The 23,064-nt window shown below is 48.7% G+C and overlaps 1 protein-coding gene across 4 annotated transcripts in view; it reads left to right on the top strand.

Annotated features, from left to right (window-relative positions):
- Positions 1-2,350: 2,350 nt before the first annotated feature.
- CACNA1F (calcium voltage-gated channel subunit alpha1 F) overlaps positions 2,351-23,064 on the top strand; it is a 28,873-nt gene continuing 8,159 nt past the window's right edge. Inside the window, exons 1-34 of one of the 4 annotated variants that reach the window (XM_006163503.1) lie at positions 2,351-2,412; positions 4,428-4,445; positions 4,822-4,927; positions 5,149-5,288; positions 5,538-5,680; positions 5,773-5,925; positions 6,478-6,674; positions 6,777-6,880; positions 8,021-8,211; positions 8,450-8,542; positions 8,661-8,754; positions 8,926-8,952; positions 9,093-9,253; positions 10,168-10,393; positions 11,338-11,545; positions 11,639-11,759; positions 11,877-11,961; positions 13,284-13,329; positions 13,518-13,569; positions 14,038-14,191; positions 14,354-14,483; positions 15,141-15,200; positions 15,352-15,458; positions 15,544-15,631; positions 16,084-16,191; positions 16,278-16,330; positions 18,537-18,683; positions 19,484-19,685; positions 19,783-19,941; positions 21,027-21,137; positions 21,372-21,455; positions 22,290-22,310; positions 22,591-22,719; positions 22,983-23,048. In XM_006163503.1, the coding sequence (XP_006163565.1) occupies positions 2,351-2,412; positions 4,428-4,445; positions 4,822-4,927; positions 5,149-5,288; positions 5,538-5,680; positions 5,773-5,925; positions 6,478-6,674; positions 6,777-6,880; positions 8,021-8,211; positions 8,450-8,542; positions 8,661-8,754; positions 8,926-8,952; positions 9,093-9,253; positions 10,168-10,393; positions 11,338-11,545; positions 11,639-11,759; positions 11,877-11,961; positions 13,284-13,329; positions 13,518-13,569; positions 14,038-14,191; positions 14,354-14,483; positions 15,141-15,200; positions 15,352-15,458; positions 15,544-15,631; positions 16,084-16,191; positions 16,278-16,330; positions 18,537-18,683; positions 19,484-19,685; positions 19,783-19,941; positions 21,027-21,137; positions 21,372-21,455; positions 22,290-22,310; positions 22,591-22,719; positions 22,983-23,048 (3,846 nt within the window). Of the gene's footprint in view, positions 2,413-4,195; positions 4,446-4,821; positions 4,928-5,148; positions 5,289-5,537; positions 5,681-5,772; positions 5,926-6,477; positions 6,675-6,776; positions 6,881-8,020; positions 8,212-8,449; positions 8,543-8,660; positions 8,755-8,925; positions 8,953-9,092; positions 9,254-10,167; positions 10,394-11,337; positions 11,546-11,638; positions 11,760-11,876; positions 11,962-13,283; positions 13,330-13,517; positions 13,570-14,023; positions 14,192-14,353; positions 14,484-15,140; positions 15,201-15,351; positions 15,459-15,543; positions 15,632-16,083; positions 16,192-16,277; positions 16,331-18,536; positions 18,684-19,483; positions 19,686-19,782; positions 19,942-21,026; positions 21,138-21,371; positions 21,456-22,289; positions 22,311-22,590; positions 22,720-22,982; positions 23,049-23,064 lie in introns of all 4 variants that reach the window. The other 3 variants (XM_006163501.1, XM_006163500.1, XM_006163502.1) reach the window with 3 other exon arrangements.

The following is a 23,064-nucleotide window of genomic DNA, read 5'->3' on the forward strand; positions in this document are numbered from 1 at the left end:
GCCAATGTTTGTCATAAGCCATATGTTTGTATGGCTCATGTTCTGAATCTATTGTTTTTGATCATTGTAGCTTTATAACAAGCCTTGATATCAAATATGGCAAGTCCTCCCATCCTGTTTTCTTTCAAAGGATTTTGGCTTTTCTATGTCCTTCATACATCAATATACTGATTTTAGAATCAATTTGTCAAATTTCTCAGAAAAATCTTTTGAGATTTTGTTTTGGATTGCGTTGAACTACTAGACTGCTTTGGAAAGATTTTTTAAAAATATATTTGCTATAGGGCACATGCGTTTGCTGGACAAAGACAGAGAGACAGAGACAGAGAAGGAAAGTGAGAAAGCACCCCCCGGAGGGAGAATGGCCAGACCACAGTCCCTTCTCTTCCATTCTCCTCTTGGGATTATGGATACGCATGCACATACACTGGGCACATTTCTCAAGCCTCTGAGTCTAAGACCCAAACCTCACAGTCAGCCACATTTGATCCAGCTACATTAACCTCCACATCATCAACTGGCCCCACTTTGGAAGGCTTTGACATTTTCACAATATTGAATATTTTGATCTGTAAACATTATCTATTTCTTCACTTATTTAGGTGCCCTTTAATATCTGACAATATTTTATCATTTTTTCCATGGATATATTGCACATACATACATTCTGGGTTGTTTTTTTTTTAACCTCATTTATTAATTTATTTACTTTAATTTGACCATAGAGGGAGAGAGAGAGAAAGTGAGAAAGCAAGTTGCTGTGCTTGCTTTGGCAGCACATATACTAAAATTAGAAAGCAAGCCGCCAGGTCCAGGACTCGAATTGCGGTCGACCACACAGGAGTCCAGTGTCCTTAACCACCAAGTCACCTGCCAGCCCTCATACATCCTTTCTTTAAAATTTGCCAGAGGGCATGTGAACTTCCGAGATAGAGACAGAGAGTAAGGGAGAAGGAGAAAGCACACCCCAGTGTGGCGTGGTCATGCCAAAATCCCTTCTCCTTCATTTTCCTCATCTTTTTGGGATTTGGGGCAGGTATGCACATGTGCCTGGTGTGTTTTTCAAGCCACCCAGTCTGGGATTTGAACTGCCAGCTGTCAGCCATGGGAGATCCAGCTCCCTTAGCCACCAGGCCATGAGGCCAGCTAGCGTATGTATATTTTTAAGTTTGTTTATTTTTTTTCATGACAGAAGCAGTGGGGGGAACAAGAGGGAGAAAAGAAGAGAGGTAATCTTAATGGAGTCTCACACTGAAATCCCTCCCCCACAGCTTTTTCCAGCCCTCTAGGATCAGGGACATTCATGTGTGTGTCCCCAGCATGTATAAATTGACCCAGGAACAAAACTCCCGTGGCTTCCAGCATTACAAAGCATTGGGTTACATCTGCACCACCACAGTTGGGCCACACACATATTATTTTAGCTTTTTCTGACATACTTAAAACTTCAGATACTGTTGGAAAATGATACCATTTTTTCTTATTTTAGTTTCTAATTATTTGGAGCATGTTAAACGTTTCACTGATGCCTTTTCTGTTGCCAGGCTCCAGCCCGCAAATGTCCCATTTGCGCCCCTGTTCTCCCTCCCATCCAACCCTGTTATTGCCCCGCCCTGTGACCTTAATCCCTCCAAAGCTGGGGGAAGAGAGGGGGGCTGTGTGCAGATGGCCCTTCAATCTCGAAAGAAGGATGTCGGAATCTGAAGGCGGGAAAGGTGAGAGCAGCCTTCCACCCCTGCAGACCCTTGGAGCAAGCCTGGGCTCTGCTCCACCCTCAGTCCCTCTGACCCACCCCTGCCCACCCGAACCCCACCCATGGAGCACCTCCGGAGGAGCAGAATCACATCCACCCTGTTCCCATTCCAGCCATCCTTTCTGCCACCTGAGCCTCTCTCTCACCTGAGCCCTGTCGCTTAGCCTGCTCCAGACACTCCTTTCCATGACCTCCCAGCCCCATCCACAACATTAGCTGCCAAATGAACTTAACCTCCATCTTAGCCCTAGCCCCTGTCCTAGCACCCACCCCAACTCCAGCTCAAGTCAGCCCCATAACACAAACTCTACCAACCAGAAGGCAAGCCCCCGTTAAGAGTCCAAACCCCAGCCTGGATACAGACCTTACCATGTGCTCTAAAGTCACCTAACCTTAACCTCAATCTTCAGCTGTCAGTAATGTTCGTGAGTGCAGTCTCTGACTTTACAGAAAGAGCACAGGCCCTTTTAAAAACAGAGCAGCAACAACAACAAAAAGACAGGGAGAACATGTACTTGATGGTGGTAAATTGTAAGGGCCCTGGAGTCTGACTGTCTGATGGCGGGGTGCAGATGGCCCTTCAATCTCGAAAGAAGGATGTCGGAATCTGAAGGCGGGAAAGGTGAGAGCAGCCTTCCACCCCTGCAGACCCTTGGAGCAAGCCTGGGCTCTGCTCCACCCTCAGTCCCTCTGACCCACCCCTGCCCACCCGAACCCCACCCATGGAGCACCTCCGGAGGAGCAGAATCACATCCACCCTGTTCCCATTCCAGCCATCCTTTCTGCCACCTGAGCCTCTCTCTCACCTGAGCCCTGTCGCTTAGCCTGCTCCAGACACTCCTTTCCATGACCTCCCAGCCCCATCCACAACATTAGCTGCCAAATGAACTTAACCTCCATCTTAGCCCTAGCCCGTCCTAGCACCCACCCCAACTCCAGCTCAAGTCAGCCCCATAACACAAACTCTACCAACCAGAAGGCAAGCCCCCGTTAAGAGTCCAAACCCCAGCCTGGATACAGACCTTACCATGTGCTCTAAAGTCACCTAACCTTAACCTCAATCTTCAGCTGTCAGTAATGTTCGTGAGTGCAGTCTCTGACTTTACAGAAAGAGCACAGGCCCTTTTAAAAACAGAGCAGCAACAACAACAAAAAGACAGGGAGAACATGTACTTGATGGTGGTAAATTGTAAGGGCCCTGGAGTCTGACTGTCTGAGTTTGACTCTCAATTCAACGACTTCAAGTCATTTAAACTTTCTGCCTCAATGTCCTCACCTGCAAAATGGGAATAATACTATGTCAGGAATTCTTCTGAATGGTGAATTCTTTTCATTCTCACAACACCCCTATACTGTTGGTATTCTTATTATCATCCTTATTATAAAAATGGTGAAATTGAGGTTCAGAGAGATTACAGTTGGTCATGCACCACACAGCTACAAAGTGCTACAAGTCAGAATTTAAACTCAGACAGCATGTTTCCTCTAAAGCTGAAGATCTTAACCAGGCCAACCTACTCACCCTTGAAGGCTGAAACAAGGCCATGGGAACTGGAGATAGCCTCAGTTGAAAATCCCAATGCAAAATTCAAATCCCATTCAAAACTCAACTGCAACCTTAACCTTGATCCTAATAATAATCCCAATTCATTCAACCAGTCCTAATCCTAAATCAAATTTCAACCCCACTCAAACCTAACCCCACTCCAACCCAAAATCTACCATTCAAACTTAACCTTAAATTTGACACCAGCAGGTGGCGTAGTGGTTAAGGCACTGGACTGCCATGTGGCTGACCATGGTTTAAGTCCCAGGCCCGGTAGCTTGAAACTCATGCTGGGTGCGTGTGTGTGTGCCCAAAGTCCCGAGAGGAGAATGGAGGAAAAGGGATTGCAGCGTGGCCATACCCCAAGTGGTGATTTCTTGCTTTCTCTCTCTCTCTCTCTCTCTCTCTCTGGCAAGCGCACACACCCTACGGCAAAAATCTAAAATCTATTTAAAAATATTGCCACCAACTATAAACATAATCCTACTCCCTGAAAAATTTGTAAGAGTAATTTTATTTAACTTTATTTATTTATTTAAGTTTGACCAGAGCAACCGAGGGACAGTCAGTCATGTATGAGTCCAGCGCCCTTAACCATGCCACCTGCTGACCCCTATTCCTACTCCATGGAAATTTAAACTCTACCTTCAAGTCTAGCACAAAACCTACTTTACTTGGAAATGTAGCTTCACCTCCACTCCCCTAAAAACTCTCAATCTACCCCCAATTTTAACCTCAACACCAACTTACCCCAAACCCTTAATTCAGACACCCCAAATTCTCCTTCATTTTACATGTTCTTCTCTCCTTCCTTCAGACAGAGAGATGGGATCAGTGGGAGGCAGTCATGATTGCTCAAATACTCTGTCCCTCCCTGACTTGATTTCTCCACACAGATACCATCCCAGAGCCCAGTTCAGCCAATGGAGCAGGCCCGGGTCCTGAATGGGGGCTGTGCTCTGAGCCCCCAGCTGTGGGGGATGAAAGCAGTGGGACATCAGGTCCAGGGACCCCTAAGCGAAGAACCCAACACAGCAAACACAAGACTGTGGCAGTGGCCAGTGCCCAGCGGTCACCACGGGCACTCTTCTGCCTCACTTTGGCCAATCCCCTGCGGCGTTCCTGCATCAGCATCGTGGAGTGGAAGCATCCTGGAAGGTCAAGAGCAGGGGTCAGGGGTAAAGGTCTTTGGAGCACCAAGTCAAAGATAGGGTCAGGGCTGAAATGGAGAAGAACTGAGGTCATCAGGGATTAAGGGTCAAGAACTGGATTAGAGAGGGGGTTCGGAAAAGTAAAGTTCACAGGGAGTCAAGAGTCAAGGGTTAAATCATAGCAAGAGTTAGAGATGATTAAGGTTTCAGGGTGGAAGGGTCAATCACAAGGCTTTGACTGGGGCAGGAGCCCAGAATGTGTCAGGACTGGTCACCATGGAGTCAAGGGTCAACACTGGGTGAGGAGGGCCCAAGAGAGTGTGTGGGTTCCAAAACCAATCTGCCTGGGTCCTTGACTGTGTCCACCTGAGGCCCTTCGACATCCTTATCCTGCTGACGATCTTTGCCAACTGCGTGGCCCTGGGAGTCTACATCCCGTTCCCTGAGGATGACTCCAACACGGCTAACCACAACCTGGTAAGGCTCACCTGCCCAATCTCCAATCAGATTCAGCCCTAGTAGAGCCACACCTCAAGCCTTCCAGTCAAGCCCTCCCCTCTCTGACCCTGACAGCCCACCCCTGCAAAGTCCCACCCTTGGCTTCCCTTCTATGTTCCCCGCTTATCCCCAACCCCCTCTGTCAAACCGCATTGCCATACGACACCTCCACTTCCCACCTGCCCCAACTCCACCCCCAGGAGCAAGTGGAGTATGTATTCTTGGTGATTTTCACTGTGGAGACGGTGCTCAAGATCGTGGCCTATGGCCTGGTACTCCACCCCAGCGCCTACATCCGCAATGGCTGGAACCTACTTGACTTCATCATCGTCGTAGTCGGGTGCGCGTCTGCGAGGTCACCCTACCCTAGTTCGCCTTCCTATCCCAGGCTCGCTCAATTCGGGACTCAGGGAAGTGACTGCATCAAACTACCCCTGGTTTGGTAGACAGAATAAGGAATATTGACATATTTAAAAATCCATTCGCACTTCCAGTTACAGGGACTTGTGGCTTTCAGAGGAGAAGAAAGGGGTGGAGGGGGTTTCTGAGGGCCAGACCCCTGCCTCTCTGTCCCATGCTTCCCCATCAGGCTGTTCAGCGTGTTGCTGGAGCAAGGCCCCGGTCGGCCAGGAGATGCTCCACATACCGGAGGGAAGCCGGGGGGCTTCGATGTGAAGGCGTTGCGGGCGTTTCGGGTGCTGCGGCCACTGAGGCTGGGGGCTGGGGTCCCGAGTGAGTGGCATACTCTGCGGGGTTGATGGTGGGGCTGGAGGTGGGGCTGAGTTGACTCCGCCCCTATGTCGCCCACCTCTGCCTCTCTGAAGGTTTGCACATAGTGCTCAATTCCATCATGAAGGCGCTGGTGCCGCTGCTGCACATCGCACTGCTTGTGCTCTTTGTCATCATCATTTATGCCATCATCGGGCTCGAGCTGTTTCTCGGACGCATGCACAAGACGTGCTACTTCCTGGGATCTGGTCAGCCAGCCCTCCCCTCCCCAAACAGGGAACACCCACTCCACTGGCTCCTTGGCCCCATCCAGTTCTCAAGGAAACCCGTTCAAATTTACAAGACTCCGCCCCCAGGCTCAGGCTCCACCTCCAGATAATCAAATCCCACCCTTATACTCAAAAGTCCATCCTAAATCCCGAGTACTACCCCACCTCGCCAGTAGACCCTGTCTCACACTTGAGATTCTATCCTCCACAATTAGCAATACATTCAGATCTCAGTCCAAGCTTTGCCTCTGTCTTCTTTTGGAGACTCTCCCAAATTCACAAGACTGAACCCCTAGGCTCAAGCCACACTTATTTACATGACTTGGTCCAGGATTTACAGCCTCATTCCTCCAGATCCCTGTGGGTGGGACTCACAACTTCCCAGTGTTTCAGAATAAGGATCTTGGAGGATTCAGTTTTAAAGACAAGAATAGAGGTTGCCCTTGTCTTAGAAAAATCTAGATCCTGGATGGGCGGGGCTCAGGGTGGTATTGGTGAGCTTCAAAACCCCAAGTACCAGTCTTCCCACAGATGTGGAAGCGGAGGAGGACCCATCACCCTGTGCATCTTCGGGCTCAGGGCGAGCGTGCACACTGAACCAGACTGAGTGCAGGGGCCGCTGGCCAGGACCCAATGGCGGCATCACCAATTTCGATAACTTCTTCTTTGCCATGCTGACTGTCTTCCAGTGTGTCACCATGGAAGGCTGGAGTGATGTACTTTACTGGGTAAGGTGGACAGTGTGCACACAGATTGGAGACTGCACTTGCTTTTGCTCCCCAAGGGCTCCAGCAACACTACCCTAAGGTTTGCATTCTGTCTCTTCCCAGATGCAAGATGCCATGGGTTATGAACTGCCCTGGTTGTACTTTGTGAGCCTTGTCATCTTTGGGTCCTTCTTCGTCCTCAACCTTGTGCTTGGTGTCCTGAGTGGGTGAGGGATCTAGACATTCTCTCCCTCCTGCTCCTTCTTTTTGGTGTCCAGAAAACTAGGCATCCTCCAAAACCCATCTGAAATACTCCTTCATTCAATCATGAGCACCTACTGTGTGGGAGGCCTTGTTTTAGGAATGGAAAAAGAGACAAAAATCCTTGCCTTCCTAGATATTACATTTTGATAGGGATAGGCAGGCAACAGCAACATACCCAGGAAATAAGTCTGGGTTACCCCATAGTGCAGTGCTAGCCAGATCTCACAGGGCCCACTGAACTTTGAATCCCAGCCTGTCAGCTTGAAAAACATGGCAGATATGTGCACAGGTGCCTGGGATCCTGACAAGATGAACTAGAGAAAAGAAGGATTGCAACATGATCAGACCCCATAACACATACACACAGATAACACAGACAAAGTGTTTCATATGGAATGTGTGCTACAGAAAGAAAGGAAGGATAAGAGCAATTGTATTGCTTTCATACTTATAAACTTCATTAAAGTCATATACTCTAGAAAAAAGACAGACATGGGTGGGGACCAGCAGGTGGCGTGATGGTTAAGGTGCTGGACACTCCCATATGGTCAACTGGGGTTCAAGTCCTAAATCTGGTGGCTTGCTTTCTCACTTCCTTTCTCTCTCACTCTCACCCTCTGTCTCTCTCTGATCAAATTAAAAAATAAATGAATGAATAAATAAAAAATAAAATAATTATTTTTTTAAAAAGACAGACATGGGAAGATCTTACAATTATAAATAGGAGCGTTAAGATGAGCCTCCTTGGAGAAGGGATTGCAGCGTGGCCATCCCCCATGAGGGGGTGATTTCTCGCTTTCTGTCTCTCTGTCTCTCTCTGTCTTTCTGGCCAGCACACGTGCCCGATAGCAAAAACCCCTCAAAAAAAAGTGAAAGAAAAAGAAAAGATGGGCCTCCTTAAGAAGCTGTTATCTGAGTAAAAACATGGAACAGATAAGGGAGTGGGACATGTGGGTAGCTGAAGGAAGAGTCTTCCAAGCAAAATCTCCAAAGCTAGAATGTGGTTGGCATGTGCAAAAAAACAGTTAAGATACTAGTGGAACAATGAAGGCAGGGGGAATCAGATCAGCTCCCCCACCTAACTCTCTATCCTCCTCTCTCAGGGAGTTCTCCAAGGAGAGGGAAAAAGCAAAAGCAAGAGGGGACTTCCAGAAGCTGCGGGAGAAGCAGCAGTTGGAAGAGGACCTGCGGGGCTATCTGGACTGGATCACACAGGCTGAGGAGCTGGATGCAGAGGACCCCTCAGGAGATGGCAACTTCGGTTCTGTGGCTGAAGAGGGCCGGGCTGGACATCGTAGGCAACTCCAGTCTGGCCCATTCCCTGCTCTATGCATGCCCTGAACGTGGTTTGCCCTCCTGAGACACAGCCCCAATCTGCAACAACTCTACACCCAGCCCCCAGTTATGGCTCTGGGCACAGAATCTAGACCCAGCCTCAGAGACAAATACTCCAAATAATACCTCTTCTGCTAGATAGTGCCCTAATCCTGCCCTCGGACAGTCCTCACCAACTGTCCCCTCTGTCCTCGCAGGGCCACAACTGGCTGAGCTGACCAATAGAAGGCGTGGACGTCTGCGCTGGTTCAGTCACTCCACTCGCTCGACACACTCCACCAGCAGCCACGGTGGGGGTCCAGCCAGACTGGGATAATGGGGCTAGGGACAGGGTGGGTAGGCAGAGAAAGCTAAGGGAGGGCCCTTGGGGTTTTCAGGTTCTGATCTCTGTTCCCACCCTGCACACAGCCAGTCTCCCAGCCAGTGACATCGGTTCGATTGCAGAGACCCCAGGCGATGAGGAGGAAGAGGAGGGAGCTCTGGCCAGCTGTACACGCTGCCTGTGAGGGCCCCCAGGTCTTGACCCCTGATCCAACCCAGAGTCCAGTCCAGACTCTGACCTCAGTCCTTACTTTAGCTTCAAACCTTGACCTCAGCCCTTGAACCTCCAGCCCCAGCTGCTGACTCCTTTGCTCTCTTATGACATCTATCTCCTGCCCTGACTTTTTTCCAGAAACAAAATCATGAAAACCAGTATCTGGTAAGTTGGGAAAGTTACAGGACTCCTTGACCCTATGACTACACCTTGAAGCCCTTCATGTCCTCTGGGCTCCCTGACCTGAGCTCCCCAGGGCAGGCTTAGATAGGTGATCACAGCCAATGGGCTCTGCTTTCCCCCAGTCGCCGCATTCGTCGTGCCAACCGGGGCCTTCGGGCACGCTGCAGGCGGGCCGTGAAGTCCAATGTGTGCTACTGGGCTGTGCTGCTACTCGTCTTCCTCAACACGCTGACCATTGCCTCAGAGCACCACGGGCAGCCCATATGGCTTACCCAGATCCAAGGTATGCCCCCCAACCTAACAGCCCTCTCCCCAGTCCCCTGTTCTCTCCATCCCAGAAGCTCAAATCTAGGATCTCCAAGGTGCCTCAGACCCCCAGACACTGTTTTCCTGCCCAAATAAGTGAAGAAACCTTAACCTGTCCCATCCCACCTAGTAAGTTACACTTAAGCAGTGCTTGTATGTGTCAAGCTCTGTTCTCAGCACTTCACATGTTTGGTACTAAGGCAATTTTTCTTCATCACAGCCTTATGTGAATTAAATACTAAGGTGCAAACTACTGAGCATCAAGCACCAAGGGTTAAGAAACTAACCCCAGGATTCAGTTAGGGAATGATAGAACCAGAATTAGAACCCAGGCAGCCTGGCTCCAGGACCCAGGCTCTAAACACCATGCTGTCTGGACAAGTTCACTCCTCGGTTCCTCAGTTTCCCCATCCACATAATGGAGGTGATAATAGTACTTCATGGGGTGGTCAGGAGGATTAAATGAATTGAAGTAAAAAGTGCCTAGAACACTACATGGCCCACAAAGAGCTAGCACTTTGTAAGTGTTAGCTCTATTATTCACTATCATCTCAACCCACACTGAACAGTGAACACACTTCTAACCTCTACCCCAAAACCAGCCCTAGCCCCAACTAAACCTTTTATTCTAGCACTACCCTTGAAGCAGTATTTCTGGACTCATAGAGGCTGACTCTAACCCCTATCCCAATTCTGCCCCTCACCTCAGCTCCAGACCCCTCAAAACCTCACCCACTCGGATTTACAAACTCACCTCAAACCCTAACCCCACCCCCTGGCCTGCAACTGGCTTGATACCAGTTACCCCAGAGCACCCTATGGTTCTGACATCCCCACCCCTTTCATCATGAAAACTGGCCAGCCCAGGCACCCCTGCTCCTCTCCCCATAGAATACGCCAACAAAGTGTTGCTCTGTCTGTTCACGGTGGAGATGCTTCTCAAGTTGTATGGCCTGGGCCCCTCTGTCTATGTTTCTTCCTTCTTCAACCGCTTTGACTGCTTCGTGGTCTGTGGGGGCATCCTGGAGACAACATTGGTGGAAGTGGAAGCCATGCAGCCTCTAGGCATCTCAGTGCTCCGATGTGTGCGCCTCCTCCGGATCTTTAAGGTCACCAGGTATGTGTGTGTGTATGGGGAAAGATTAGGACTCCAAATGCAGCTACAACAGTCCACACCCCAGCTCCAATGATAATTTCATTGCATCACCATTCATTTAGCAGACATTCATTAAGTACCTACTGCATGCAGGGCATCCTTTCAGGCCCCAGAGAATCACCAGGAATCAAAACAAACACAAGTTCCTGCTTTCATGGAGATTAGAATCTACTGGAAGAGTGTCTATTCCCTTTCCTCCCCCTTCCTCAGCCTCAACTCCTGCTTGAATATTATCCCCAACTTCATCTTAGAACTCAACTGCATACCCATCCCCACCCAAACCCATCCCCAAACTCCAACCATAACACCATCTCTAACCTCAACACCCAACCACACATCATTCACAAGCCCTTTACAACCACAACACCCAAAGTCAAGTCCAACCCTATTTTCCACCTCACCCTTAACTCCCAGTCCCATCTCTGTCATTAATCATCAACCAGCACCAGTCCATGAACACAACTTTCACATCCCTAGCCCCTTGCCATCACTGTATCTCCAACAGCCATTCATTTCCTGCCCCAGTCCAATAACATCCCCATCCAACCACATCTCGAACTCTGCCTCCACCCCCAAATATTCCACATCTCCTAACCACAACCTCATCCCCAATTCCCATCCCAATCTCAACCTAAAATCCAATTATAGCTTCACCAACTTTCATCTAAACCTCCATCCTAACCTCATCTCCTGTATACCCCTAACTGCAAACCCTAACCCCAAAGTCAACTTGCCCCTCACTTCTTATTCTCACCACACTCCAACTCCAAAATCACTTCCAACCCTGATAGCAAAGTCTGTTTTAACCTAGCCTGCCTCCTTACCTCCCAGGCCGGAGCCTGCCCTGGCTCCTGACTCTGTGGGAGATGTGGCATCAACTCAGTCCCCTTTCATCTCTGCTACAGACACTGGGCATCACTGAGCAATCTGGTGGCATCTCTGCTCAATTCAATGAAATCCATCGCATCCTTGCTGCTTCTCCTCTTCCTCTTCATCATCATCTTCTCCCTGCTTGGCATGCAGCTGTTTGGGGGAAAGTTCAACTTTGACCAGACCCACACCAAGCGAAGCACCTTCGACACCTTCCCCCAGGCCCTCCTCACTGTCTTTCAGGTGGGGCCTAAAGACTCCAAAATTGGAGGAGGGTAGGGAACCCTGTATTTGGGTAGGGGTCCCAAGAGCTTCACTGTGAACCCCCTCCCCCAGATCTTGACTGGCGAAGACTGGAACGTGGTCATGTATGATGGCATCATGGCCTACGGCGGCCCCTTCTTCCCAGGGATGCTTGTGTGCATCTATTTCATCATTCTCTTCATCTGTGGCAACTGTATCCTCAAATCCTTGGGAGGATGCAGTGTGGAGAGGGATAAGAGGGTGGATGAGGGACCTGGGTGATCTGCAGGCAGGCTGCTTCTCCAACCTTTGTAGCCTTAGCTCATGCCAGACATCCTGGTGAACGTGTTCCTTGCCATTGCTGTGGACAACCTGGCCAGTGGAGACACAGGCACTCCCAAGGAGGACAAGGGCAGGTGAAGTCTGGCTCCACCCCCAAGACAATCTCTCCCTGAGATCCCTGAATGGAAACCCCATATACATCCCACAATTACCAGAGATTCCTCTGGTTACCATGGTAGTCCCCACCTTCAAATACAGTCTGCCAATCCTCCTTCATTCAATGGGCATTTATCAAGCATCTACTTAGTGCCAAGTGCTATTCTAGGCACTGAGAAAACAGCAGAGGCCAAGACAGACAGAGTCCTTCATGGAGTTGACATTTTAGTCAGGGAAAGTAAGCAAAACACAAACAATTGAATGTATACTATCACTTAAGGATATGTTAATAATATGTAATGAGGGCCCAAGTGCTGGTGCAGTGGTAGTGCTACTAGACCCTGAGTTTGAATCCCTAAACCTCCTGAGCATGCTGAGCATGCACATGACTATGATCCAACCAGCTGAGCCTGGGGGTGAATCTCAGTATGAGGCCCAGTTGGGGATGTCTTTCTCTCTCTTGAAAAAGATAAATAAATACACTTTTAAAAAAATAATATGTGGGGACCAGCAGCTGGCGTAATGGCTACGTCGCTGGACTCCCACGTAGTCGACCGTGGTTCGAGTTCCAGACCAGGTGGCTTAAACTCACACCAGGCGCATGTGTGTGTGTGCCCAAGATCCCGAGAGGAGAATGGAGGAGAAGGGATTGTGACGTAGCTGTCCTCCCTGGGGGGTGATTTCTCGCTTTCTATCTCTCTGTCTCTGTCTTTCTGGTAGATAAATAAATAATATGTGATAAAGAAAAAAGTAGAATGAAATTATTTAAGAGACATATAGGTTACTATTTTTATTTAAGGTAGTCAAGAAAGGTCTCTATGAGGAGGTGACATTTGAACAGAGACCTGAATGAAGTGAGGAATTCAGTCATGCAAATATCTTGGGGAGGCATATTCAAGGCAAGGGAATAACAAGTGTAAAGGTCCTGAGGTGGTAATGTTCTTTGCACATTCAAAAAAACCACCCATGAGGTCAGAATGGAGTGAGCAAGGAAGAGAGTGGTAGGAGTTGAGGTCAAATGGGAGGAGAATAGAAGGGCCAGATTGAAGACATTCTGGGCCAGGGAGAGAATTTTGGCTTTTGCTGAGTTGGAGAGCCACAGGAGGGTTGTGAGCATAGAAAGCACTTGCCAAACAAGATTTCATAAGCTCCCTCTGGCTCTGTGAGAAGAACAGACTGTGGGGAACAGAGGTGGAAGGTGAGATGGAACCCAAGAAAAGTCTGTTTTGATGGCAATGACTCCCCCCAGCCTTGCCCATCTGCCACAATCTGCAGCATTCACCCCTATTTCCTCACACAGGGAGAAGAGCAGTGAGGGAAACTTGCCACAAGAGAATGGAATGTTGGTGAGTTAGAAGCCTGGTGACTGTCTACATCTCCCACTACCATAAACACCTGTCTATGTGTATGTGGCTCTAACCCCTATCCTCTGACCATCCATTCCGCCATTATTGCATCCCTCCCATGCCTCCCCTGTGTCCATCCCCAGGTGTGTTTCCTCAATCATCAGTGACCCTCATCTTCCTGTCCCCAGGTGCCTGGTGGACAGAATGAGGAAGAGGAAGGTGCAAAGAATGAAGAAGCAGGCAAGTGGGCAGGACTGAGTGGAGGTGGTATGGGATATTGGGGACAGACAACTTCTGCCCCCTGAGACTCTCCTCTCTGGGGAGCAGTCTTCTCTAAGATCATCCTGAAAATAATGGACTTGAAGAATGGTCAGCAACATTTGGTAACACTGAGGTAAAAGAACAGAAACAGATATTTTGATTTACTGCAGAACTTCTCAGAGCCTTTATTATAAAAGATAGTGTATATACAATATTCATTTAGTGCATATTTACTGAGCTCCAACTGTTTCCCAGGCACCATCCTAAGTGCTGGGGACAGTGGTGCTGGGGTTAGTAGTGCACAAAGACTAAAACCCATTCCCTGAGGAGGTGGCATTCTTGTTGGAAAATAGGAAGACTGCCATGCAACAAGGACCTTCCTAGGTACATTAAATCAATTTTCTCAGTTAATTTTTTCTTTTGCTCTTTTTATGGTGCCAGGCGCAGAGGAAGAGGAGGAAGAGGAGGAGGAGGAAGAGGAAGAGGAAGAAGAGGAAGAGGGTGCAGGGCATGTAGAACTCCTACAGGAAGTTGTACCCAAGGAGAAAGTGGTACCCATCCCTGAGGGCAGTGCCTTTTTCTGCCTCAGCCAAACCAACCCGTGAGTATGGGGTGTGACAGGGGCTGGGACAGGTGAAGGCCACAGGGCAGCCAAGGCGGGAGCAGGGGCATAGCCTGTTGCAATAAGACCAGAGCTGTCCCTTCGGGCAGCCCTGATCAACTCTGGTCCTGAGATCTGAGAGCAGCCCTCTCCTCTCTCCAGGCTGAGGAAGGCCTGCCACACCCTCATCCACCATCACATCTTCACCAATCTCATCCTGGTGTTTATCATCCTCAGCAGTGTGTCCCTGGCCGCTGAGGACCCCATCCGTGCCCACTCCTTCCGCAACCACGTGAGACTTTGGCTAGGGACTGGGGGACACTCCCAGGAGTGTCCAAGTGGGCACAGGCTGGGGCTAGGGTGGAGTGAGTTAGGTCAAGAGAAAGGATCAATAAAGACAGCCACTGCAGTGCCAGTCTTGACTGTGTGCTACAATTTGGTGAAGTGCCAGGGAGTTTATCAGTATTCAGCTGAGCAGGAAGCTGTGTTCCAAAGGTTAAGAAGACTGAGAGCACCCATGGAGCTGAGGCAGAAAGGTCCACATTTGAACCTTCGTCTTTCTTTTTTTTTTTTAATGTATATTATTTTTCTTATAAGTATTTATTTATTTATTTAATTTTATTTGTTATTATATTAATTTTTTATTTGACCAAAGAGATGGAGAGAGAGAGTGAGAGAAGAGGGAAAATGAGAAAGCAAGCTGCCAAGTCCAGGACTCGAACCGTGGCTAGTCACGTGGGAGTCAAACACCTTAACCACCATGCCACCTGCTGGCCCCAAACCTTAGTCTTTCTAACAGCCAAGGCTTTTGGCTCATAGAGAAGTCCTTGATGATGAAAGACAGAGAGAGAGAATGCTGGTTAAACTTACATAGAGAAGTACACACACACATGCACATCTGCCCTTCAGTCATGACTCAATGACTCCTCCTCTTTCTCCCCCCACCCAGATTCTGGGATACTTCGATTATGCCTTCACCTCCATTTTCACTGTGGAGATTCTATTAAAGGTGACTAATGGGCCTCCAATCATACCATCAGTTGCCCCAACACACTCCCCACCCATCCCTGCAGTCCACCTCTTCTGTCCCTATTTCCTCCCCTACCCCACACTAACATTCCCCAGGTCTGGACTCTAGCCTAATGTCCTCCTGTCTTCAGATGACAGTGTTCGGAGCCTTCTTGCATCGTGGTTCCTTCTGTCGTAGCTGGTTCAATCTGTTGGATCTGCTGGTGGTCAGTGTGTCTCTCATCTCTTTTGGCATCCAGTAAGTGACACCTCCACGCCTACCCCATTTCTCCCAGAGCCAGGGCCAGGTCTGGGCCAGAGCCTGAGGACTGCCTTATCCTCAGCTCCAGCGCTATCTCGGTGGTAAAGATTCTGCGTGTACTCCGAGTACTCCCACCCCTCCGAGCCATCAACAGGGCCAAAGGACTCAAGGTAACCCCACCCCACCCAAACCCACAAGGCCCAGGCCCTGCCCTGCCTGTGCCTAAGGCCAGGATCACCAATAAAGCTGGCTATTTGCACTGATGCATGACCACGAAGCCTGTACCCATATGTAACCACACATTCTTGAATGCTAGTCATGTGGCCTAGCCCATCCATGTTCCTTACAAGTGACCATTCCTTACTAGTGACCAGATTTCTCTGATCCTAGTCCTTGACCTGTAGCCTCATAATCCTACTTAGCAAACACTCATTCCTGGTTGCTGCCCACATATTCCTGCACCACATCACTGCCTGTTGGCCATGTTTCCCAACCACATATCCCTGGTCTGTGGCCATCTGTCCCTGGACAAAGTCCCTGAGCCAAATCTATGACTAGAGACCCTGCCCTATGACCATACTGGCCAGAAGTGTCCATTAGCCATATGCGTGGGTATCTGCAGCACGTGGTGCAGTGTGTGTTCGTGGCCATCCGGACCATCGGGAACATCATGATTGTCACCACACTCCTACAATTCATGTTCGCCTGCATCGGTGTACAGCTCTTCAAGGTGGGGGAAACACTGGAGGGATGCCCAGGCTGGGGTCAAGGTGAGGAGTGAAAGATGAACCTGCTTGACAGATGTCCTCCCTACAGGGCAAATTCTACAGTTGCACTGATGAGGCCAAACACACCCCACAAGAATGCAAGTGAGTGCCTGAGACTCTGCCCCATGGAACCCGGGATCCATCCCAAAGGCTGTAGAGGCCACTAGATCTTACTGAGGTCCCTGAAGCCTCTGGGGCTTCCTCTCTAAAACTACAGAGATATCCAAATTTCTCCAAGGCCCCCCAAACTCCCAGAAATTCCCCAAACTCCCAAGATAAACCCAGAACTCTCCCAAGAACTGCAGAGGTCCTCATATCTCTGAGGCCCCCAATCCTCCCCCCAATCCCCTTTCCACATTCCTTAAAGTTACTTACAATGCACTCCAGACACCCCAGCAATCCCCAACTCCACTCTGAGTCCCCAGCTTTCATCTTTTTAAAAAGTTTATTTCTTTATTTCTTCCATTAGCAAGAGAGACATAGATGGAGACAGAGAGAGATAAGGCACTCCCAACAGGGTTCTCATGTTGTGATTCACTCCTAGCCTTAACCAGCCCCAGATCATGAGCACAGGCATGCCTGGAATACTCAGAGGGGTCTCTCTGAACCCAGAAAACACAGAATTTTCCCGTGTTGGTCAGCCTCATAGAGCATTACAGCTGTACCACTGTCCACATGCCGCCCCCCCACCCCCTTCTTCCATCATGAGGCCCCCATAGAGGATAGTGTTAAGCATGGGCTTTTGGACCCACACCATAGCCCTAAGGGATTAAGAAATTAAGATTCCACATGGCTGACCACATGGTTTTGGTTCTAAAGTTGGTAGTTTGACAAACACGCTAGACATCATGATGAGCACATGTGCATGTGTGCCCAAAATCCCAAGAGGGGAATAGAGGAGAAGAGATTATGGCATGGTCATACCCCCAGGATGTGATTTCTCACTTTCCCTCTCTTTTTCTCTCTCTCTCTCCAGAGAGCACACACGCCCTGTGGAAGGAAAGAGATTTCAGCATGACTATGCCCCATGACAGGGCGCTTTCTCTCTCTACCTTTCTCTGCATCTCTTTCTGGCAAGTGCACATGTCCTCTGGCAAACTAAAAAAAAAAAAAAATTAAAAAGCATGGGCTGTGAAGTCAGACATTCCTGCCCCAAATCCACTTCATGAGACTTAGGTGCCTTTTTTTTCCTTTCTTTCTTTTTCTTTCTTTCTTTCTTTCTTTCTTTCTTTCTTTCTTTCTTTCTTTCTTTCTTTCTTTCTTCTTTCTTTCTCTTTTTCTTTCTCTTTTTTTTACTACTCTCTCTCAAAGATTTTTGCCAGATGGCGTGTGTACTTGCCAGAGAGAGACAGAGAATGGGAAAGGTGAGAAAGCACCCTCCAGGAGGGATAGCCACACCACAGTTCCTTCTCAGTTCTCCTCTCAAGGTTTTAGGCACTCATGCACACTCCCCAGAGTGTTTTTCAAACCGCAGGGTCTCTGACCTGAACCACAGAGTCAACTGTGTGGGATTCAACACCTTAACCACCACGCCACCTGATGACCTATTAGGTGCCTTTCTTAACCTTGCTAAGTTTCATTTCACTCAACTGAAAAATGGGGACTAAAATAGTGCCTACCTCACCAAGTTGCTTTGAGAAGTGACTACAGGGAACCAGCAGTTAGCGTAATGGCTATGTCACTGGACTACCACGTAGTCGACAGCGGTTCGCGTCCTGGATCCGGTGGCTTAAAACTCACGCTGGGCGCATGTGCGTGCATGCCCAAGATCCCGAGAGGAGAATGGAGGAGAAGGGATTGTGGTGTAACCATCCCCTCTGGGGGGTGATTTCTCGCTTTCTGTCTCTCTGTCTGTCTGTCTGGCAAGCGCACACGCCCTATAGCGAAAACCTCTCCAAAAAAAAAAAAAAAGAGAAGTGACTACAGAGAAAGCCTAGAACAGTGCCTGGCATATAGTTAGCACTGATAAATGTTGATTATTAGTAGTATTACTTTTTCCTGGGTGGCAATGCTGATACAATGATAATGATGATACAGTGCCAGCTATGTGCCAGACATTAGTCTCATTTATTGACTTATTTAATCTTATGACAAGCCAGGAAATAGATTCTGTTGTTATTAGGAAAATTGAAGCATAGAGAGGTTAAATGCCTGAGGTCACCCAGCCAGGAAATCAAGGAAAAGGACTTGAATCCAGGTTATCTAGCTCTACTACTATGCCCCACTGCATCCATGTTGGGGTCTCCAGACCCTTTTCCAAAGCTGCCCACCCCTCCTCACATACTTACCCTGTCTGCAACATCTACAGGGGTTCCTTCCTGATCTACCCTGATGGAGATGTGTCACGGCCCCTGGTCCGGGAACGGCTCTGGGTCAACAGCGATTTCAACTTTGATAATGTCCTTTCAGCCATGATGGCCCTGTTCACTGTCTCCACTTTTGGAGGCTGGCCTGCGTGAGGAATGGGGCCTAGGGATGACATGGGTCGGGCAGGAGTGTCTGGAACACTGGGTTGGGATATCCTGGGAAGAGGTGGGAGTATACCTTGGGGATGTGATGAAGGTCTTTTGAAACCTGATAGAATTTTTCTGGAGACTAGTGGGTGCACCAGAGGACAAGATGGGGGTCTCCTAGAAGGTGGCTGGGGGTTCTTTGGGGCCTTGTGTAAGGAATCTCTAGGAACAGAGTAGAGGTCTCTGAGAGACTAGTCTAGAGAGGACTGGGCAGAGTTTAGGGGAGCTAGGTGGAAGTCTGGGGAGAATATAAAGGGGGGGCCTCTGAGGAAATCCAATAGGGGATTCAGGGTTTTCCAGAGAACTCTGCAAGTCTTGGGAGCACCCATCTTTGGGAAGGAGAAGATTTAAGTTGATGAGACAGGGGACTTAGAAATCTTTGGGGGCTTGTGGGAAAATTATGGGGACCTACATGGGAATCTCCAGGTGACTGGAGAAAGGGATTTAGTGGTCTATAGAAATTTAGAGTATCTCAAGGTCTTTGAGAGTCTAGTTCGGGATTCTCTGAAGAGCTGTGTAGGTCTCTGGGTCTCTCTGGGGGATTGGGGCAGGGTATTCTGGACTTTCTGAGAGCCTAGTGGAGAACTTATAGAATACCTGTGGAACTTCCAAGTGGTTAGGGGTCTTTGGGGTGACAGGCAGGAGATTCAGGGGTGTCTATGAAAGGTGGTCTGAGGTAGGTCTCAGGCAGCTGAAATAGTCCCTCACTGCCCCTACCTTTACCCCACACTGATTTCCACAGGCTGCTATACAAGGCCATTGATGCACATGCAGAGGACAAGGGCCCCATCTATAATTACCGAGTGGAGATTTCGGTGTTCTTCATTGTCTACATCATCATCATTGCATTCTTCATGATGAACATCTTCGTGGGCTTCGTCATCATTACCTTCCGTGCTCAGGGAGAGCAGGAGTACCAAAACTGTGAGCTGGACAAGAACCAGGTGATCTCTGATTCCTAACCTGCTACCCATGGCCACCAATCCCTCTCCCCTTGCCTCAGGACTCCGCTTCTCACTTATGCCCTGCACTGGTCTGCAGCGCCAGTGTGTGGAATATGCTCTCAAGGCCCAGCCACTCCGCCGCTACATCCCCAAGAACCCGCATCAGTATCGTGTGTGGGCTGCTGTGAACTCCACTGCCTTCGAGTACCTCATGTTCCTGCTCATCCTACTCAACACGGTTGCCCTAGCCATGCAGGTCTGAGTGCCCACCCTGACCCCTGTCAGACAACTGACCCTATTCTCTCCAATGAGTGATTTGGAATGATTTAGGCTGCAAATAACAAAAAACAAACAAACAAACAAAAACCAATTGACAGAGACCTAACTATAAAGACATTTGTCACATTTCTTCAAATCCAAAATTGATCATTGTAAGTTGCATCCCAATTTCAGACATGTAAGAATGTGGTAAAAATGGCCAGAGTCTGGGACCAGCGAATGGCATAATGGTTATGTTGCTGGACTCCCACATGGCCATCCACAGTTCGAGTCCCAGACATGGCAGGCTTAAACTCACACCAGGTGCTTGTGCATGCGTGTCCAAAATCCCAAGAGAAGAATGGAGGAGAAGGGATTGTGGCATGGCCATCCTCCCTGGAGGGGTGATTTCTTGCTTTCTGTTCCTCTGTCTCCTTCCATCTCTCTGGTGAGTGCACATGCCCTGTAATAACAATCTCTTGGGGGGAAAAAAAAGTCCAGGGGCCAGTTCCTACTGATTATAAAATGTACCTCAACTTTAGAGGTGCTAAAATGTAAAAAGATGAGCATCCTGAAGTCAATGAAGTAAGGTAATTCCTTCACATAATGAGAAGTACAGAGGTAGACTCTTGCTCATTAGGGACCCAGGCTCTGTCTGCCTTTCTGCTTCACCATTCTTAGAAAATTAACTTTCATTCTCATGGTTATTATGTCATAGTCACAAGATTTCTGCTATAGCACCAGACATCAAAACAACATTCAACACAGAAAAAAAGAGGGAGAATTGCATCATGGGGCCCTTTTTTTTGAGCTTTTTATTGACTAGCAAAATATTTTTCACAGAATCTTCCAATCAGCATCAGACCTATGTTTATGGCTCAATGGTCAGAACTGACTTGCCTTGCTGAAAGAAAAGATAGGAATCAGTAACTGGGCTTTCCAGTATCCATAATGGGAAGAAGGTTTATGAGAAGTTTGGCCAACCCATAATGTTATCACATCCCTAGACTCAGCCCAGGCCAGAGAATATCTGGCTGAAGTCTCTGCCTCAGACTCTGTCACCATCTGACTTTTCCCCCCCAGCACTATGAGCAGACTGCTCCCTTCAACTACGCCATGGACATCCTCAACATGGTCTTCACTGGTCTCTTCACTATTGAGATGGTGCTCAAAATCATCGCCTTCAAACCCAAGGTGCCCCACAATCTTAGACCTATCCCTAATTAGTGAATTCCTTTGTGGTGGAGCACATTGCAGAGCTCTTGGGGGGAGGGGCAGCAATCGAAAAATCATAAGACTAAGGTATGAGAGGGATAAAGGTGCAGGCCCATTGTATGGTCCTAGTCAGGCCCTGTCTCTTCAATAGTCCCTATCACTACTGACTATTTTGGCTTGCTAGCTTTGTCACTGCTTTTCTCCTGTCTGCAGCATTACTTCACCGATGCCTGGAACACGTTTGATGCTCTTATTGTGGTGGGCAGCGTAGTGGACATTGCTGTCACTGAAGTCAATGTGAGGACTGGCCTCTCCACAACCCACTCCCCCCATAAACCTTCCCACACCTCTAGCCCAGGGCTCTCTTTCACATGGGTGGGTGGCTCCCATTCATATCCCCCCTACCCCCACTTCTGGAGACTCAGTGCTCCTCATTCTAGCTCCATCTCTTCTGAATCCCTGTTGGGTTCAGCCAAAGTCTCCCCTCTACCAGATCCCTCATTCCATTTTGCAACCTATCCACAGACTCCACCAGCTCCTAAAATGCCTTGCCTATTGTTTCTGTTATCTCTCTCATTGCCTGTACATCCTCCTCCACTGGCTCCATCATCTCCACTGACTCCTGCTTTGGCTCCATCATCTTTTCTGACTGCTTCATTGGTTCTGTTTCTTCCAACAACTTCAACATCTCTGGCACCGGCTCTTTCATGGCTGTATCATTACCACTGTCTACCACTGGCTCCAACATCTCCATTGGCTACTACACGGTTCTGTCGACTTGACTGACAATACTACTGGCTCCATAACTCCATCACTGGCTTCTCCGTTGTGTTCTCCATTGGCTCTCTCAACTCCATCATCTCCACAAACTGTTGGCTCCATTATTTCCTTATTTTGTTCCAATGTCTCTCCTTCATCATCTCCTTTACCCTGTCCTCTGCCTTCCACCCTCATTACCAACTTTTTCCACAATAATCATGACCCACTATCACTTAACTTTCCCCTCATCCCCTGAATAATAATCCTACTGGCATACCCTATATCTTCTCCATCATTTCTCCCCTTGATCATTTGGGCCTGTGATCTCATCATACTCACTGTCACCTCTGTCTTGGCCATATCTCCTTCCAGAATGGTGGCCACCTTGGCGAGGTAGTTCTTCCTTACAACAGGAATCCTTTGCTTCCCTTTTTCCTACCTCCCTCCCTTGCTCCCTCCTTCCATCTCTCCCTCCCTCCCTTTCTTCCCTCCTTCCCTCCCTTCCTCCCTTCTTCCTTTCCTCCCTTCCTAAAGAGTATTTAGAAATGCTCTCTGACCACCCTGAGGCAGGAATTCTGAGGGGTTTGGGGGCTGAGACAGACCAAAGCATGACACAGGGAAGGGGCTGAGGTAAATGTGAACTAAGCATCCGTACTGTACCCCTCAACTCCAGAGCTCTGAGGACAGCTCCCGCATTTCTATTACCTTCTTCCGCCTCTTCCGAGTTATGCGGCTGGTCAAGCTTCTCAGTAAGGGTGAAGGGATTCGCACATTGCTCTGGACTTTCATCAAGTCCTTCCAGGTAATATCCCACTCTATCCTTGTGACCATGCATGGCCCCCACTTCATACCTCTCAAACTGTCCCTCTCCAACATGCCACTGGCCTCACTGACCTTACTCTTCTAGTTAATGCTATGTTTAAATTTGGGAGATACTGGTAGTCCTGGGCACTTTGAGGATGGACTACATCTCCCAACAGGCCAAGGCCAAGAGAGCAGTACATTTTAGGGCTTATAGTTCTCTGCCTGGCTCTGAGCATCTATCCTTCTCCCGTATCCCCAAAGGCCTTACCCTATGTGGCTCTTCTCATCGCAATGATATTCTTCATCTATGCAGTCATTGGCATGCAGGCAAGTGGGGACCCTG

The sequence above is a fragment of the Tupaia chinensis genome, unplaced genomic scaffold, assembly GCF_000334495.1.
Source record: "Tupaia chinensis unplaced genomic scaffold, TupChi_1.0 Scaffold142384_1, whole genome shotgun sequence".
Taxonomy (NCBI): Eukaryota; Metazoa; Chordata; class Mammalia; order Scandentia; family Tupaiidae; genus Tupaia; species Tupaia belangeri.